The 17,915-nt window shown below is 41.4% G+C and overlaps 1 protein-coding gene across 2 annotated transcripts; it reads right to left on the bottom strand.

Annotated features, from left to right (window-relative positions):
- Nucleotides 1–1,413: 1,413 nt before the first annotated feature.
- On the bottom strand, nt 1,414–14,394 carry LIN7C (lin-7 homolog C, crumbs cell polarity complex component). Of its 2 annotated transcripts, none has more exons than XM_036384313.2 (5): nt 14,319–14,394; nt 9,093–9,211; nt 7,911–7,982; nt 7,357–7,566; nt 1,414–4,866 (listed from the first exon to the last, which is right to left on the bottom strand). In XM_036384313.2, exons 1-5 carry the CDS (start codon nt 14,377–14,379, stop codon nt 4,711–4,713), a joined length of 618 nt encoding a protein of 205 aa, XP_036240206.1. In that variant the 5' UTR covers nt 14,380–14,394; the 3' UTR covers nt 1,414–4,710. The 2 variants fall into 2 exon arrangements, with proteins under 2 accessions (XP_036240206.1, XP_036240207.1); XM_036384314.2 differs by lacking the exon at nt 14,319–14,394 and adding an exon at nt 14,119–14,170.
- Between the last annotated feature and the right edge of the window lie 3,521 nt (nt 14,395–17,915).

The raw sequence follows: 17,915 nt of genomic DNA, 5'->3' as shown, positions 1-17,915 counted from the left end.
GGAAGGCAGGGACAGGGACACCTGCCACCACTGCCCTGGTGGCACTTCATTTACCTGAGGGGCAGAGGCACCTGCACAGCTGCGCTGGGGAAGGGATTTGTTTTGAGGAGTGGGAAAGAAGTTGTCAGCGTGCAACTGTGCAGACTTATTTTAAACCTTTGGCTACCAATACAACGCCCAATTTACTCATCCCTGCCCCCAAAAATCTCAACCAACCACACAATTAATGCCAACAAAGATGAATACAGAGCTTGTTTTACTTTTCATGATTTTGTCACTCGAAACCTGACTTGTCTCTAAAACAACAGGAAACAGTAACGCATCAAAGCTTGAAATTATTTCTAACTTAATTTTAAAGGGCAGTTTAGAATTAAAACTGTGTGCCCTCTGCTCCCTGTGTGGTTGCTCAGCACCCCTGGGCACTCCATGGCTCCTCACCTTCAATAGCATTCACCTGTCCTGCACAGCTGCACCAATCTGGGATCAGCCACAGCCCCACTCCAATCACCACAAACTCTGTGCCTACAAGACTGTCCAGACTTGGGACAATTCCTCTGTAAAAGTGAACACTGCAGACCACACTTACCTCTGAAATCAGCTTCTCACCAGGATTTTAGAAGACAATCACAAACTCCAACTGCACCTTATCCACCATTCCCCTGGAATTCCAGTGTTTACCTACCACCCTTTCCTTGTACCAATTTAATTCCAGCTTTGCTTTTTGACTTACTTCACTGTCGTAAGTCAGGGCACTGTAACTACTTGGTTTTTAAATAAAACAGACAATGTGTTTTTATTTCCTATCATCAACATCAAATGTTCACATAACATTTCTCCATGTATTTTCAAATCACAGTCCAGCCTACTTAAATGTGAAAAAAAAAAAAATCAACACCCCAACTTGTTTTACATTCAAAACTGAAACATTTTCTCTACGTTAACCTCAGTCCATAACTCTTGAAACATTTTACCAACAACGCTAGGAACTGTCCTTTGAAGGACTTACAGAAATTCAGTATCTCGTAACTTTAAAGATACTTGATTCAAACAATTAAAATATCTGACCCAGAATGAGATACTTGATTCAAACAACTGAAAGGTAATATCTGACTCAGAATAATATGCATCTTTGAGTTTATGTAGCTGACTTCTCAAAAATGCAAAAGGTTCTAACTATTACAGATGCTTTATAGCACTCCTTCCCCAGCCAATGACCAAACACTGGGTAGAAAAGGGACAATTCAAAAGCCACCAGGAGACAACGGAGCAGAGATTTCAAGTTTCTCGCTTTGGATGCCCAAACACCCCCAAGGTGTTTATGTTATGCCCTAGAGACTATAAACAGCCAATTAAAGCAGTCTGGAACCTGGACTCGAAATGGACAGTCAGAAGAAAAACACACAAATACAGTGGTGTGAGACTGAACTTTTATTTTTCTGTTGATAAACGCAAAGATCCTTCACAGCAGCAACAGATGCAGAAGTCACTTGCAGAAATGACAGTTCTTAATATGTTGGTATACCCATGTGTGAGAAGTGTGTAGGGACTGCACATTAACACAGTACAGGCACTGCTCAGTAGTAACAGAGATCAGGTTTCTAGGCATATTTTAATCAACCCTTTCCTTATTAATAAAGGGTTCTTGTAGCATCAAAAATGATTATTAATTAGCTGGCTGTTATTTATTTTTTTTGTTACTGCAATTTAAAAACATTTTATCAAACTCTATATACATACTATTTATATGCCCAGGTACGCCTCTCCACATTTTGTAGTAGTTGCCAAACCAGACCAAATGCTACAATTCAGAATCAAAATGCTACTGCATTTAGCAGCTCTAGGTGCAGTGAAGTAAATATCTCATCAGAGTAACAAAACACACCCTGTTCAGTAATACAAGGGACATGGTATGTAAAATGAACATTCCTATCTTGTATCCATACCTTTCTGTAATATATATATTTATCTATGGCTCTAAAACATATCTCTACTAATTAACAATTAAATTAAAACACATCCACAATTGGTCTAACTAGTGATTTTGGTCTCAATACTTTAAACATAAGTTGTTCCATAAAAATATACAATTCAACAACATGGTTGTATCAGCAACATGAGGCCTTGTGAAAGAGGCCTATGACATAAAACCAACCATGCAATTCAGTGCTCAATGTCATCTAACTGATAAATATTTATACTGCATTTTCAAATTACCAGTATCTCCCAAAGGTCTCTTTGCAGGCTTACCATGCTTACAGACATGCAGAAAGCAGTCACATTTCTCACCTGCCCATAGCAACCACAATTTCTGTTCAAATAGATCAACTGACAAAGCACAAGCTTCAAGCTGTCATTTTTAGATTACTAACCTTTTTCCCTTCTTTCACATATTGCTTCATGTGAAATAAGACTAGGGATTAGCCACACAGCAAGAACAGCACTTGTCAGTTTAAGCCTCTAAAAATCATATTACTAACAGTCAATTAGGATGTATGCATAGCTGCCATACAAGTGAACTGATACCCAGTAGACAAGGAGGTTAACTCTTCAAAAGGTGTAGTTAAAGACCCAAACCCAGAACCTGAACTACACAAGTACAGCATCAAACCTTCTAAATTCCCAAAAGTGGATCTGTGTCCAGAAATTTTCCAAATGGTACACAAAACCCATGGCACCATCAAACATCCATGAGCTAAGACAGCAGTTGTCCACAGATGGAGATGTCCTCATTGAGCAGTTGTGATTGTGCAGTACAAACAAGAATCCCCCAAGTCAGAAGCAGTCAGTACTCAAACCCCAGACAAGCTGACATGTCACAGTAACCTGGCATATAAGACTCAATAGCAATCAGTAATTTAGGTACTAATTCCAGAAGCAATACATTCAATATGAAAGTAAGACTACAACAGAAGATAATAGAAAGACAAGAATGGTATGACAATTAAGAGGAATAATTCTTTTACACAGCAGAAAGTCAGGGGAATATCTGGACTTCTTTTGCACTGCATTTACATATCTTCTGTTTCTCAATATAAAAATACATCTAGAGAGTCAATCCAGAACTGCAAACAGCAATCATGTTTTTCCCCATAACTGCTTTAAAATTGGTACAAAATAATGTAAGTTACAGGAATGATTGTTGCAAATTTGTAAATGTTGGCTATTACAACATCATTCTATAAGAACACCAACTGTAAATTATTTACAGGAGAGGTAATACAATTTCCAGAGTAGTGAATTATAATTCAGCAGAAGTGTAAAAACAATGTACTTACCAAACCATTACAAAATCTGGTATTGTTACCAGCTACACAGTAGATTGTGATTACATTTTGTAGTTGACATACAACATATCCCTAAGAAAAGTGCCAAAATACTGCTACATAAGAATCTTCTTCTTTTAAAAAAAAGTCAGTTAGCAAAACCCCCAGCCAATTCTAAGCTAAGCAATGTCAAAAGAAAGCAGGAAAAAAGGGATGCTGATTGTACAACTATGTCTTATTAAATGCCTTTGAAAAAATCTGTAAAATCACTTTGTCACTTAAAAGTCTGACACAAGACTTACTAGAAAAAGCCAAGAGAAATATCACCATGTATGCTTCCCCAGGGCATTTCAGGCCATTCTAAACCTACACATTCCTCCTAACCCGTGGGGCACAAGGAGACTGCAGACATTCTGGAACTGGCTGAGCTGCTGAGGGTTGCTGTGCTCAGGGGCCAAGTGTCCTGCTGGGTACCGGCCCCCGCCAGAGCAGCCAGGGCCCTGCAAGGGTTCACACTCTGCAGGTTTTTAACACCAGCCCAGGGGCTGGCACACCTCACCCTCAGCAAACCCTTCAGAGGGACTCAGCAGGCTGGAGAAACGGGCAAAGGTCAGCAAAGTGCAAAGTCCTACACGGGAGGAACAGCCCTGTCCAGCAGCACAGACTGGGGAGCGAGCAGCTGCAGACAGCCTCGCAGAGAACAGCAGCGAGCCATGAGGCACCAGGGGCCCCTGCAGCAAGGAAACCCCACAGTGCCCTGCTCTGCACTGAAGGAGCACTGCCAGCAGGCTGAGGGAGGGCACTCTTCACCTCTGCTCAGTCCTCCCGAGAACAGCTTGAGCACTGGGACAGCTTTGGGCTCCCCAGCCCAACACAGAAACGGGCACACGAGAGTGAATCCAGTTCAGGGCCACAAAGGTGGTGAAGTGACTGGAGTATCTTACAGACAAGGAGAACTTGGGAGAGCTGGGATTGTCTCTCTCACCTGGAGAAGAGAGGGCTCAGGTGATCTCACCAGTCTGTGCCAATGCCTGAGAGGGAGGAGTGAAGGAAGGGCCTAACTCTTCCCAGTAAATCTAGGGATGGACAAGAGGAAGGGAGCACAAGTGGAAACAACAGAAGCTCTACTTAAACATAGGAATGGATCTTCATAGTGTAAGGGAGAGCAAAACACTAGAACAGACTGCCCAGTCATCTTCTGGAGTCTCCATCCTTAGAGATATTGAATAACTCAGCTTGTCACACTCCTGAGCAACCTGCTCCAGCTGGCCCTCCTCTCAGCTGGAGAATGGGGCATGGACTAGATCCAGTCCCTCCAACCTCAACTGTTCCACGATGCTATGAAAAGGACAGGGTTTGAGGACAGGCATTGGATCAACTGAGTCACAAAGAAACTACAAAATGCAAAAGGAATATATATTTTCTCTTTAAGTTATTGCACACAGTGTTAATTTTGCTGCCTTCGTTTTGCTGATCTCATCTTTTCAAACCTTGACTCCATTTCTTCCAGGACTTTTGGTGTGTATCGCACAACCAACTTCACCTTGCCTTGAGCTGCCTTCAGCAGTTCCACTGCCTTCTCATGGTGCTCCCCTTCCACGCTCTGTGAAGCACAAACCAGCTACTGTTACTAAGGCACACACTGGAAACTGATTCTTACATTCTGTGTACAATTCTATGTAAGCATAAGCCATTCTATTGATGTATTGATTTATATGTACTCTATTTTCAAGACTGCATAAGGACAATGTAACACAATTTCAGGAGTTACATTCGAACAAACCAAGTGAGGTGAGGATAAAAATGCTAATTAATATTAGCAAAAGAATAGTGCAAAAATCTTTAATTTATGCTGAACAATTCTGAAAATTCTGCAATGATAACCTTAGTCGATTATGAAATTACACCCAAAAACCAAAAGCTTCAGGAGAAGGCTTACTTAAAATTTGATATTAATTTTCTTTTTTTGCATGCATTTTAAATTTAGCAGCCACCCTCAATTTGCTTAATAAACTGACAGAGCCAGCTGCAAGATAACTGCCCCTCTTGGTGCTACCTGGTATCACAACAAGGCAGAGCAGTGCATGCTGGCTGCTTGCAATGGGGCAACTAACATGCAGTGTGTTGCTCCACTTGTCTCCCAGCAAACCCACACCACTCCAGTTCATTTCCTCTCAACTCATTATCAATAGCCTGACCCAACTCAGAAGACCACAATAAAAATGCTTTCCTATACCAACTCTCAGAATTTCTTAGATTATATTAGATTACCTGTTATCTAGATTCATCTCATTAGAATTTATAAGCAACACTTGTCAAAAATGGCATCCAATACGTTCCTGCACAGCAGGTATTTTATCAGCAACACTTCTTGCTGCCAAACTTATCAAACACAATGACAGGACCACTCCAAGCCCACCTCCCACTGGTGCTATTAGAAGCTAGAGGGCAGGTGATGCACCTGTTGACTGGAGGGCTTCCCTGTTACTATAAAGTTACTTACAGAAAGAAAAACATCAGTTAAAAAACCCCAAGTTATTTCTCTTCTACCAGACTTAGACAACCACATACATCTGAAAGTTTTCCTTTTTGTTATTCAAGCGGATGTTTAGGCTGCTCTGTTTAAAACTGGTAATAAAAGGTTTGTAGAGCTGTTTAATTCTAAGAAAACACCTAAATTCTGAAGTACACCAGAGATCTCCCACCTGAAAAACATGAACTTGTTTTTCAGTCATATTCCCTGCAGTCTTGGCAGTGGCATTTTCTATTATTATTACTCAAGTATGAATTACAATCACAAGAAAATGCCTGTCATGTATTATGATGATTCCACCTGTAAATACCAGATGGCAAGGATTTTCTGAATACAGCAGCATTCTTGACAGCAATTTCTGCACTTGCTGCATTCTTACCAGGGCTACATATATATTTACGTGCATGCACACAGAGAGCCATTGCTAGCTGTCCCAGCTGCCTGCTGATCAGGCTCAGTTTTGGGTGGGGTGGTGGTTTTGCTGTCCTTAAGAGACTCTGCGGGTGAGGAAGGCCCCATCTGAGGGCAGTTTGGCACCAGTGCCAAAATGTTCCCCGATAACAGAAGGCAAAGGCAAGCACAGTTGCATCAGTAGAGCTGATTTCTCTCCTGCCTCTTGGAGAGGACAGCTGGAGTCCCAGGTGACAGTCAGGTATGTCAGAGGTTTGTGCCAGCTGGGAGCTCCTGAGTACAGACACCCAGGATCTGTGCCCAGGCACTGTTCCTTTCAGGAGTCAAAACCCCCCAGAATCTAGCTTGACCCTCAGTCCTAAGATAAAACTTGGTTTACAGATGTAATAAGAATAGTAATTTTAAGCCTGCATAGATCCTCTCTGTAAATAAAAGCAAGTGCTTGGGAGATATTTACATGCATGTGACTGAAAGCTGTCTCAAGTCAAAGCCTGCCCATAACCTTTCCTTTCCAGTCTCCCTTTTACTTTTTATATTTTTGGTTCTTCAGAAGAGGATGCTTACAAAAAAAAAAAATTCACATCAGCACCTCAGACACACAATTCTTAAAATACAGTAAAAAGCTTGCTTCTGAAGCTCAGTATAGTGAAGTGGAAGGATAGAAAAATACCATACAAGGTAACACCACCTTGTAGTTCCATCTCATTACAGCTTTCATCATGCAGTAGCATTTTCACTATGGAAAAATGAGAATCTGGTCAGCCAAAAGCAACATAGCATAATTTACTCCCAACCTTAGAAGGTGCAGAAAACTCTATTAGTAGAAATCTGCATCATGAAACATGGATTAAAAAGGAAGGCAGCTTGTATTTTACAAAATCCTCTGACTACATTTATATAACCCCTCAGAATCTGAAATACTGATATAGACAGTACAGTTCCTTTTTGAGACAGGTAACCAAAGCACAACCCCAAAACTCTCAATGCACACAACTCCACAGAAACCTAAGCAAATTTGTTTTGGGAGGGCAAAAAGAGAGTCTTTTGCCAAGATCAGAAGAACAAGGAGCTAGTGCCATGTGTTCTCTGTGCCCCCTCAAGTGGAAACAAGCAGCCACTGCTACATAGAAAGAGAAGAGCAGCTCCTACCACTCCGTTGACAGAAAGCAGCTGGTCTCCACGTTTCAGGCCTCCATGTCTGTCAGCTATGCCTCCAGGGATAATCCGAGAGATATAAATGGGAGAATTTTGTTCTTTGCCTCCCATAATGTTGAAGCCAAGGCCTTCTTCTGTTTTGGGTAGTTCAACCACTCTGGGATGAGAATGACCTTCACTAGCAGCAAATGCAGCTACTGTGGCCTGTGAGAAACAAGATTTTGTCATTTATAGGAAATTGAATACAGTCCCTTTAGCTAGGCACAGTGAGCAGGCTGAAAATGTATTTCATCTCAAAGTACTCACATGTTAAGACAAATGAGACAACTCCCTACCTACCAACACTAGCATGAAAAATTCACAACTCCAAGAATAAAATTGAAATGAAAGAAATGAAAAACCACGAGTCTTGTTATACCTTTTAATAACCTGTTAAGCTTATCCATTTTATCAGCCATCTAGATAATAGCCTTTTGAATTTTCTATCATCTTCTGCTTCTAAAGTAATGAACTACTGCATTTTTTGCAAGTTATGGTTTGGCTTTTACCTTTGCTGTTGCATTAGCTCTGACTTCGGGGCTACTGCTGATATCCACAGTTTCATACACATGCTCATACACCTTTAGAGACAAAACAGTTCCAGCATGAGTAAAACAGATAATTTTCCTGCTTAGGTAATGTAACAAAATATCAGGTGCAACTCAGAACTGTGTACATTAAAAGCACACACCTCTAACGTTGCTCCCTGACTCACAACAAGAACAGGCCATCTAACACTCTCTGAAGAAACAACTCTCTCAGTATTTCTGCTGCTCAGTCTCAGCCCAAGGCTCCCCCCCTTGCACAGGACCCAGGCCCCACCAGTGTTCAGGGAATGCTCATGGCTGGGCTGCCACACCTCACTCCAGGTATTTTCTCTTGCTGGATTCAAGTGGAATTGTTCAACATGCATGCACACAAAACCACTTCAGGGCTGCTCTTCAAGGCTTTGCTGAATGCCCATCCCTCCCCAAAAGCTCCCAAAGTTTCCTTCAACTTTAGCAACTAACTGAGCATCTCAGGGAAAAACAAGGATTGAAAACACAGAGACAATAAGGATACTAATGCTAAGGAGGTGCTTCCACTGCAGGCTAACCCACATCTCATCTCCCTGCCAACCACTTGTACCTGCTAAGCAACAAGTACAGTGTCCTCAATGGCATGAAAACATCAAGATGACACCTGTGTCTACAAACAGGTTCTTTAAAAATCATTCCAGCTGTTATCATCAGTATTAACATAAGCAACAGCAATAGCAAGGCACATCCAAACACCTAAAAGTCTCCCAAACAATACTTGGGATGAAGATGAGGTGGCACAAGACTCCACCTAAAGATGGTGTGGATTTGGCTTAAAAATAGCATTTGGTACTTTGCCTTACATAGGCAATTGGAACTTGGTCTGTTCTTAGAAACCAACTGGAAAATATCCTGCTAGCTGCCAGTAAGAACAGACTCTCAAAATAACCTTTAAGAAGTGATTTGCTACTAAGCCATCATTTTATACACCTATGGTGTCCCTAATTATTTTATTTTGAAATTACTTAAAAGTAAGTCTTGTTCTGTTAAGCTCTGTAAATTAAATGCTGCTTTATCAAGTTCAAAATCAGCTTACTGCAGTGAGCACAAAAAGCAAAAAGTAAATCATAGTGGACTTTGACTGAAGGTAACTGTTCCATCAAGTTAACTTACCTCTCTTACAGCATTACAGAATTCACTCTGCAGAACCCTTTGCAAAGCCTGTAGCTTTTGTGGTGGCACTTCTCCACTTCTCTGTAACTTTTCCAGCAATTCAATTGCTCTGCAGATGTCTATGAAAAACATAAAGCACTAGTAATGAGGAATGCCTGAGGAATCTCAAGGTACCTTTTTTTAATTAAGGGAGCAGTCTGTGTGTGTGCACTTGCATACACTTTAAAACTATGTTTAAGTTTTGTTACCTATAAAACCATGTCTTTACAAAAGGCTACAATACAACACTACTTCAGCCTGTTATAAATCAGCCACAAAAACAACCTGGACATATCTGGACAACACTGACATGCATATTGCAAAGACAATCCAATCTGTTCTCAAAGGACTGAAATATTGGCATGTGTATTGAAGTATTGGGAGTGTACTCTTCAAAATACTCTATGGATGGCATTTCGTTAACACACACTTAATATTATCAAATATGCTCATTATGAAATATTATAATATTTTAATATTAACAAATATGCTAACATCCCTTTTATATTCAAAAATCAGCTCAATAAGGTATATTCAATACTGCCCATAGAAGAGGGCTGAAAACCATCTGGCCTATTTCCTTTCCCTCCTCAAGTGTTTATAAAACCAGCAGAACTCCTTTTTATATTCTCAGCTGAGAGAGAACATCTCCATAGTCTAGAATTCTGAACCCCAAGCCTCTTTCAGTCCCTTGAAATTTGTTCCTAAGAGTTGGCATTGTCCATTTTCTCATAAATGCTGCTCTGTGTAATGAACTCCATGAAGGATTTGACTCCAGACCAGAATGACTCAGGACAGGCACCAAATGCAATGTGACATTCTCTTGGCAGCACCAGAAGAGCAGAATACATTCACATCCCTCACTTGTACTTCCAAACTGTTACATTAGTGATTATTCTGAAACACAGAGGAGTCCTTGAACACAACTAGGACAGTCTCTTGGAAAAGCAGATCGAAAGGATTGCTTTCCTTATCACAAAGACAAAAAAGCAGTGATTAATCTACTACATAAAATGATGCACAGATCATTTTAGAACAGGATGAAGTCTGGAACACTGCTAGTCCCAAAGGCACTATTTCCTTTTTTCTGTAACTAACCTCTAGGTACTCATTTTTCATGTGAATGCACACCTACTCAGCAGTACCACGGCAGCACAGAGGAGGAGGTGCAAAAGCCATGAACCTCTGAAACAGGAGTGTAAAAAGAGACCAGTTCTGTAACAGGATGAGAAGGTAGCATGCTCTGAAATCAGGACACAGCCCACAGCAGTGCTCTGTCCATGGCATGAATTATCAGACACACCCAGGCCATGCAGCTGAGTGAACAAGGCAAACCTGAAGCACACAGACTGCTCAGCCATGCACTGGAAACAAATCCCTCATGGGAAAACACTCAAGTACCACAGCCCCAAGACTCATTATTTCTGATGATAGTTAACATGGCCATATATTTTCATGTGCCACGAGCACTTGGTGCTTTCTGGCAAGCATTTCCAAGCTTTATAAGCATCAGCTATCCAGAGCAATGCAATACCAAAACCTAAATGAGCTACTAATAATCCCCCGTTCTACAGAGAACACATTTTTCACAGTTACTACCTGTATAACTGCAAAATTAAAAAAACCCCACATTTAAAGCTTACTTCCCAATATACATTTTGCAATTGATTCGAAACCCAAAACAGTTGGTGAAATTAAAGACATTCCAGATGATGCAAAATCACCAACATTCTTAGTAACCCCTGTACTCAGCACCAGCAGTACTGATTAACATAACACTTAATTCATCAAGTAGCCCATTGACCAACTTGAAGAGCTATGATCAAATGGAAACAGCGGCACTTCCAACCTGACAGCACTCCATGGATTAATGACCAATGTCACTTATCTACCAACTACAGCACCACTATCATTTCAGTACCTGCAGATGTCTGCAGACAAATGGTTATTACATGCACATAGAGGCTACATGTAGCCACTCCTGAGCCTATGGTCTGTGAACCACATGAAGATGTAAGATGTACAAACTTGCTATCAATTTGATTAGGATTCTGAAGGAACTTTAAATGGCGACAAGAATGAACTGATACAAGGAGTAGCAGGAGAAATGAAGGCACCAGAATTCCAAGTGATAATTTATCTTTTTTCCACCTTCATGTTTTGTCATTAAGTTAGATATGCCTCCTACCTGTATCTCTTAACAGACTGAAACATTAATGACACAGCACTTTTTACCCTAAGGTAAAATTGGTTTGTTTGGGAACCAGCTCTGTCTTTCATTAACTACAGACTAAAAACACAGAATCAGCTTTTCAAAAAGTGATTAGGATACACTGAACTGGATTCATTTTTGGTGAAACTAAAGCAGAGGACACACTCCAATAAAAAAAGTGTTTTCAGATCAAAGGACCAAAGTATTGGTATAAAGTAAAAACTCAGAGCAGTCAGACACAGCATGAGAGTCAGATCCTCAGTGCTCAAACCATCTATCACACCACAGTTCTTGCTCAGGCAGACAGAGACAGCACATGCCACCAGCAGGACACTGTGCTCCCAGCAGCTGCTCTGCTGTGTGTTATTGAGAGGATCCCATTGTACCAGTGCGGAAGTGCAACTGAGCACAGCTTTCTTCTACTGAACTGCACTGGGCACCACCAGTCAAAAGCTGAATATTCTATCTATCCCAGCAATACTGCTTTAGGAAAAAAGTGTTTTGCTGGGAATAAAGAGCAAAATACACTTTCTTTCAGTTTTCAAGAAAAGCCTGCTGACTACTGTGTTGAGGTAATTTGCTTCCTCCTGAGTGACCAGCTGAGAGCTGTCTTCCTCACAATACAGACACCAGAGCTCAGCCAACTGTTCAGCACCAGAGACCAAAATGAACAGCACACAAGTGGCCCAGTGATGGATTTCAACAAGGATTGACACAGATGTAGCTCCAGAGGTGGATAATTTAAACAACCCAAACCATAAAAATAACTGTAAAAAACAATCCATACATATAATGGATTTCTTTTCACCTTTTCTTCCTTTTTATACCACACTGCCTGCTCTTCACAAATCATTTTTTGGGATCGCTAGATGGAAATTCTGAAAAAAAGAAAACATTTAAACTAAAAGAATGTGGTGGGGGAAAAGCCAGCAAGATGGCGTGTGTGACCAAAACACAGCACCCTCACAGACACTCCTGATTAATTAGCTGCACTGCTTATGTGCAAGCATTCTAGGTTCCTGAGCTGTGTGTAGAGCTAGCACATCACCACTACACTGTAAGAAGGACTGAAATGGTAACTCTGGTTTCATTCCTGCCCTCTGGTGACTTGGGGAGGTGCTGTACAAGAATCTCCAGTGGCCCTCGTGGTAAGCATAAGGTACTGATTTAAAATCAGCTCATTTCTACACTATTCTCTCTTTTCTCGTGCTATATGCCAACAACATTAGCGACTTTCACTTTCTAGCTAATTATGACTCATCATTAGTTTAGGTGCAGTCAACCCCCACACAATTAACAGTTACCTATTTCTGTAAATAAGGCTCTTGCTTTTAAATAAGGCTCTCTTTTTCTTCTTTCCTTAAAAAGACCAATATGCCTGAAGACCAAACAGCTCCTTTGCTCCACTGATCCCGAAGTAACTCTGCAGATTTGTTTGCTTTCAGGGACAGGGCACAGTGGCAGGGTAATGAGCTGAAGGATGGGACCTGAGCCTTAAATCTGCAGACCTCCCAAGCACGACTAATCCACTGCTGCAGCAGCTGCCCTAATTAACAAGCTTTGAGCCGAGACAGTAGATGAGCTGTGTGAAGCAGAGACCTTACATAACTCACTGTTTACAGGCCAACTCACACAGCTCAAGGGGTTCCCGGGTGGGATGAGAAGCAGGGCTGGCAAAAAAAGAAAAACTGAGCTCCTCAGCAGGTAACACAATAGCAGCAGAAAAATGAAGTGGGTATGTACAGTGTGTTATACGCCTACAGAAACACATCTAGCAGCAAGAGCAAAAGCGGCGGTGCTAGTGGGAATGGTAGGGGGGAAAGTCAGAGCAATCAACCACCTCTACTTCACCTGTTTTCCTTTTCAAAAACATGATTTCTAATTATCAATAATCATTTCCCATTCATTTTCCAGTCCCTACTGTCCTAAATCCATACCGACAAACCAATCATCTATATTGTTATAAAAGCATCTGTGGGCCTCACACAGTACCCGATCATCACACTGAAGGAAATTTATAATTGTTTCCTAAAAACCGTGGATAAATCTCTCAAACATACTACACAAAAGTACCCAACTAGGTTCTATACTTGATCTGTTTTGCTCTTCATTTCAGTTACACAGCACTTGTATTGACAATACAAATTAAGACTACATACTAGAAAAAATGGGGTGAAAACAAATATGAGAGGGTAACAGAAGACAACCATGAACAAATGTAGCAGGATCCCTGCATGTGTCAGCCGTCTTCTACAAAAGAAGTAAACGATTATACCCAACACACAGCTAACCGACTGAACTCAGAACTCTAAGACTTCTACTGTGTTCAGATGAAGTTTTGCCATGAGAGAAGCAGAAACCGAGAGACAGCAGGCTGAGTAAGAGCAGGCTGAAGCGTTCACAGCAGCCAAGGCAGAGCAAACATAGCTACAGAAGGCCTCAGGCGAGTGCCCCCACGGAAACTCAGCGGCAAACCGAAACGGAGAAAAACCTCCGGGGGCTGCACAAAGCAAAGCCCAACAGGTCGGCCCCACCGAAACGCTTCCAAGAGCCACAAGCGACGGCACCCGGCTCAAATCCCATCAGCTGTTCGAACGAGCCGCGGCTGCGCCCGGCGGAGAGCCGCGTCCGGGCTCCTGCGGCAGGCCGGGAGGGCGGCACGGCCACTGCTGCCGCCGCCCCGCGGCCCCGGGCCGGGCCGGGGGCTCCACGGCTGCCGCCGCCCGGCCGAGCGGAGAGCGGAGGAGCGCCCGTGCGGGCCGCGGCCGCGCTCACCTCGCTCCAGCCGCACCGGCTCGCCCAGCGCCGCCATCTCCTCCTGCCCGGCCCGGCGGAAGTGACGCGGCAACGCCGGAAGGGCGAGGCGGCCCGGCCGAGGGGCCGAGCCCCGTGAGGGGCGGGGGAGCCGCGACCAGCGCCCACGGCCGAGCGGGCCCGCAGGGGCCCGTCAGCTGCCCGAGTGCCCGCCAGCGTACCTGGACACTGTTCCTCTGCACCGTGCGATGCCCAATCCCGATGGGAATTGCCGTGGAACATGTCCTCTCCGTTTTGTTCCCCGTGCTTTAGCCAGACTGAGGACTATTGACACAACGCCACACTGAGGCGCATCCTTCCGTGCGCCTGGAGATGGGATATGCACATATGTTAAATACGTAAATAATGTTAAATACACGAACGTAGACAGACTCATAGAGAGAAATGTTGTCTACCTGGACTTCAGCAAGGTTTTTGACACTGTGCGGAAAAAACAGTGTCCACAGAGACAGAAAAGTTCTGCAACTTCTTCAAACAGTGGACTCCATAGGTCCACTATACAATATTGTACTATATAACAAATACTACAAATATATATTATATTTAAATATATATAATATATTAAAAATACGTATAATATATTAAAAATCTCATAAAATATATATAAATTATATATATTCATTTACATATTTTTATATTTATATACGAATATATAAAAATATATAAATATTTTTATATTAATATATATCATATTTATAATAGAAATATATATACAATATATGTATATATTTAATATATTAATATATATTAATATAAAATAAATAAAAATATTTATATATTATATATTTATACAAATATATACACTTAAATGTATTTATAATATATGTATATAAATATATTAAAAATAGATATAAATATATAAAAAATTAGAAAATTATATACAGCAAACAGTACATAAAAATGTCTACTATGTGTAATGTATATCTACAAATATATACACACATGAATATGGTTCTGCCTGTGTGAAATGCGAGACGTGCTTTGTATTTCCTGTTTGGCACCAGTTTAATCTCTTTGTGGGGCTAATGCATTGAATTTGCCATCTGTCTCAAATCACTGCAAGTACAAGCGTGACATACTTACTGTGTGAGTTTCTTCTGGAAAAGAGTAGGGGACTACTTCAGAACATGTATTTATATGCTCCTAATTGATTCTGAGGGCAGAACTCTGCCCATTTGGCTTTGATTTTGTGCGCATTTTGTATTTTTTGCTTTGAAAGAGAAGAGCTCTCAACAGGTCTCCAAGTGTCCGCCAGTGTGGCAGTGATGTACTCGCCTCTCTCTGTGATTTATTTCCATGTCGGTCCCTCTCAGTTTGAGGGCTGCTGCATGTGCATTTCCATGGGAAGGTCACACAAATGGAATTTTGCAGGTGAACAGAATTAAACCTTCACAGCCTAGTTTCCGGCGAGAAGCGGTGTTTTAGCAGCCGGAATTGTGAAATGCTTCTGAATAAAATCCAGATGTTTCTATCGGTGGTGCAGGAGTGACCATTCTGTTAGAAGGGGCTGAAATTTTAAATAACCTGCTCAGACTTTGGACAGATTAGCCTATGGAGAAAAATGAGTGTTCAGCAATGTTTCATCAATCCTAAGCCTTTCTGAAGGACATGTATGAGAGTACATGTTTAAATGTTTAAAGTGCCATTCTTCTGACTTCTGTAAGGACTAAGGATTCAGAGGTTCAAGTGGCTGCTTTAAATTTCCTGTAGACCCAGTGACCTGGACAATGACATTACAAGAAAAAAAATCTGAAAAGCAAATTTTAAGTAGTGCTGCCACTGTCCACTTGATAGCACTCTCCAGCTTAAATCCCATAACTCCAGCAATTTGCACCGATTTATACCTGCAGAAAAAAAAAAAAAAAAACAGCAAAACAAACCAAAAAAGAAACAAACCAGAACAAAGTTTGGCTTTCTAGGTTGTGATCTGTGAAGAAGAATATTGACAATGTAATAGTTAGCAGGAAACAGGGTTTGAATTCCAGTTCAAGGAGTGGATTGCCAGGGCAGGACAACAAGGGAGGGAAGAAAAGCAGGGCTACAGGTTGTACAGCAGAACAAAAGGCCATGCATAGCCAACTTGCTTTTTCCTTTCTGAGCAAACATCCTAGCACTCTGCTGCACTTTTACAGCACTGCCTGATTTTTGCAGCAGTGTCTTAAGTTGCAAAGGTGGGCAGAAGTATTTTAGTGTGGTTTTTACCTTCCAACAAAAAAAATGTACTTAAAGAAATAGCCACTGTGTAAGTTCCAAGTCTGTCTTGATGCACTGGAAGAGAGTGAACGGCTGAGTCTAGAGCATGCTGTGCTTTTCTCAAGAAAAATTAAATCCATAAATGGATGCTGACACTTTAAGTACTGACATGACAAACTCTTTGTGCCATTTCAGTCAGGAAAACCAGATCCCAAACCTGGCACTCCAGCCAGAGCCTGATATGTTTAGAAGTAAATGCAAAGGAGCAGACTTGGTTGGAAAAATTGATATTACTCAGTACTTCCACTTGCATCAAGATGAAACCATTAAAAATGAAAATTTTTAATGACCAACTAGAATGAGAGAAAGACTGCAGAATATTTAGGAATTTTGTGGCTAGGAAGCTCTTTAGGAGATGTGATACAAAGCAGGGAGTCAAACACAAAGATGTCATGTCCAAGGTCAGCTCACTAGTCACAAGGCTACTGTATTTTCTAACATTCTTCCATCACCTATTGGCTTTCTGCATTCCCCCACCCCTTGAAATGCTTGCTTTTGTTTCAGTCCAGATCAAAACCAACTACAAGAACCACAGGATCATTTTTTCATTGGAACAGTAAAAACAGTAATTGGCAGTCTTTGCACGAATGTACATTGACATGTGAGTGGAAAATTAAACAATTCCACTTAAAGAAAGAGGCAAGTGTGTAATCAGAAACAGAAATCATAAAACTATCTGTAGCCCCTACTTACTTCTAGTTCCAGATTAATATCCCAAGTTACCTCTTTCAAGGTGAATAAAGTAATCATAAGGACATTGCCTACTCTGGAAGTGCTCCAGCGTTACCCCTCTCCCTCACACCTCTTATTTTAACTAGATATTCTTGCTTAAGCCCAGCAACTTAGTATTACACATATTTCTAAGAAGCCTACTCCAAATTTGGTCAATATCACTTATTCTCTTCATTTCTTGTCATTCTTTCTCTAGTGGATTTGTGCAACAGCTTCACAGGAAGTTCCCTTAGCACAACTCAATTACTGCATACCTTCAACCTTTTTGTTTTCTGATGAGGCCATCTGAGGCCACTCTGTTCATGCTGGAATATGTCAGCTGTTCTGGGAGTGAATGTAAGAAAAAAAACATGCAGCTGAAGAGGTGCTCACAATTTTGTTTAAATACTTGAGCTGAAATACAGTAACTAAGTAGCCATTAACAGGTTTAGAAAATACAAATTAAAATTTCCACATTGGTGGACACCAGACTATATTAATTTTGCTAAATAAAAGACATAGAGCTTTAAAAGTCCAGCTAAAAAAATATTAAAAATCAGCATTTGTTGTAATAAGCAGCTGCACTGCTAGCTCTGCTTTAAGACCAAGCTTTCCAGTCCTTTGCTGTTGCCTGCCCCAGGTGAGTAACAAGACCCTGGTGAGATAATGGAGGAGGTTCTCCTCTCCCTGCCTTGGGCAGAGCATGGCTGTGCTGACAGATGCCTGTGCCTGCATGTGTCAGGCAAGGGCTGCTGCTTGCTTCCAATGGTTCCTTGATATGGCATCCCCAAAGA

This window comes from Molothrus ater, chromosome 6 (genome assembly GCF_012460135.2).
Source record: "Molothrus ater isolate BHLD 08-10-18 breed brown headed cowbird chromosome 6, BPBGC_Mater_1.1, whole genome shotgun sequence".
NCBI classification, from domain to species: Eukaryota; Metazoa; Chordata; class Aves; order Passeriformes; family Icteridae; genus Molothrus; species Molothrus ater.
This window is presented reverse-complemented; position numbering and strand designations above follow the sequence as displayed.

Bases quoted from the DNA above. Each gene is read 5' to 3' on its own strand.
- LIN7C (XM_036384313.2), bottom strand. From the start codon at position 14,379: ATGTTCCACGGCAATTCCCATCGGGATTGGGCATCGCACGGTGCAGAG. The intron at 9,212-14,318 runs GTACGCTGGCGG...TGTTTTTCATAG, and splicing joins TGCAGAGGAACAGTGTCCAG to ACATCTGCAGAGCAATTGAA. The intron at 4,867-7,356 runs GTAGGAGCTGCT...TGTGCTTCACAG, and splicing joins TGCTTTCTGTCAACGGAGTG to AGCGTGGAAGGGGAGCACCA.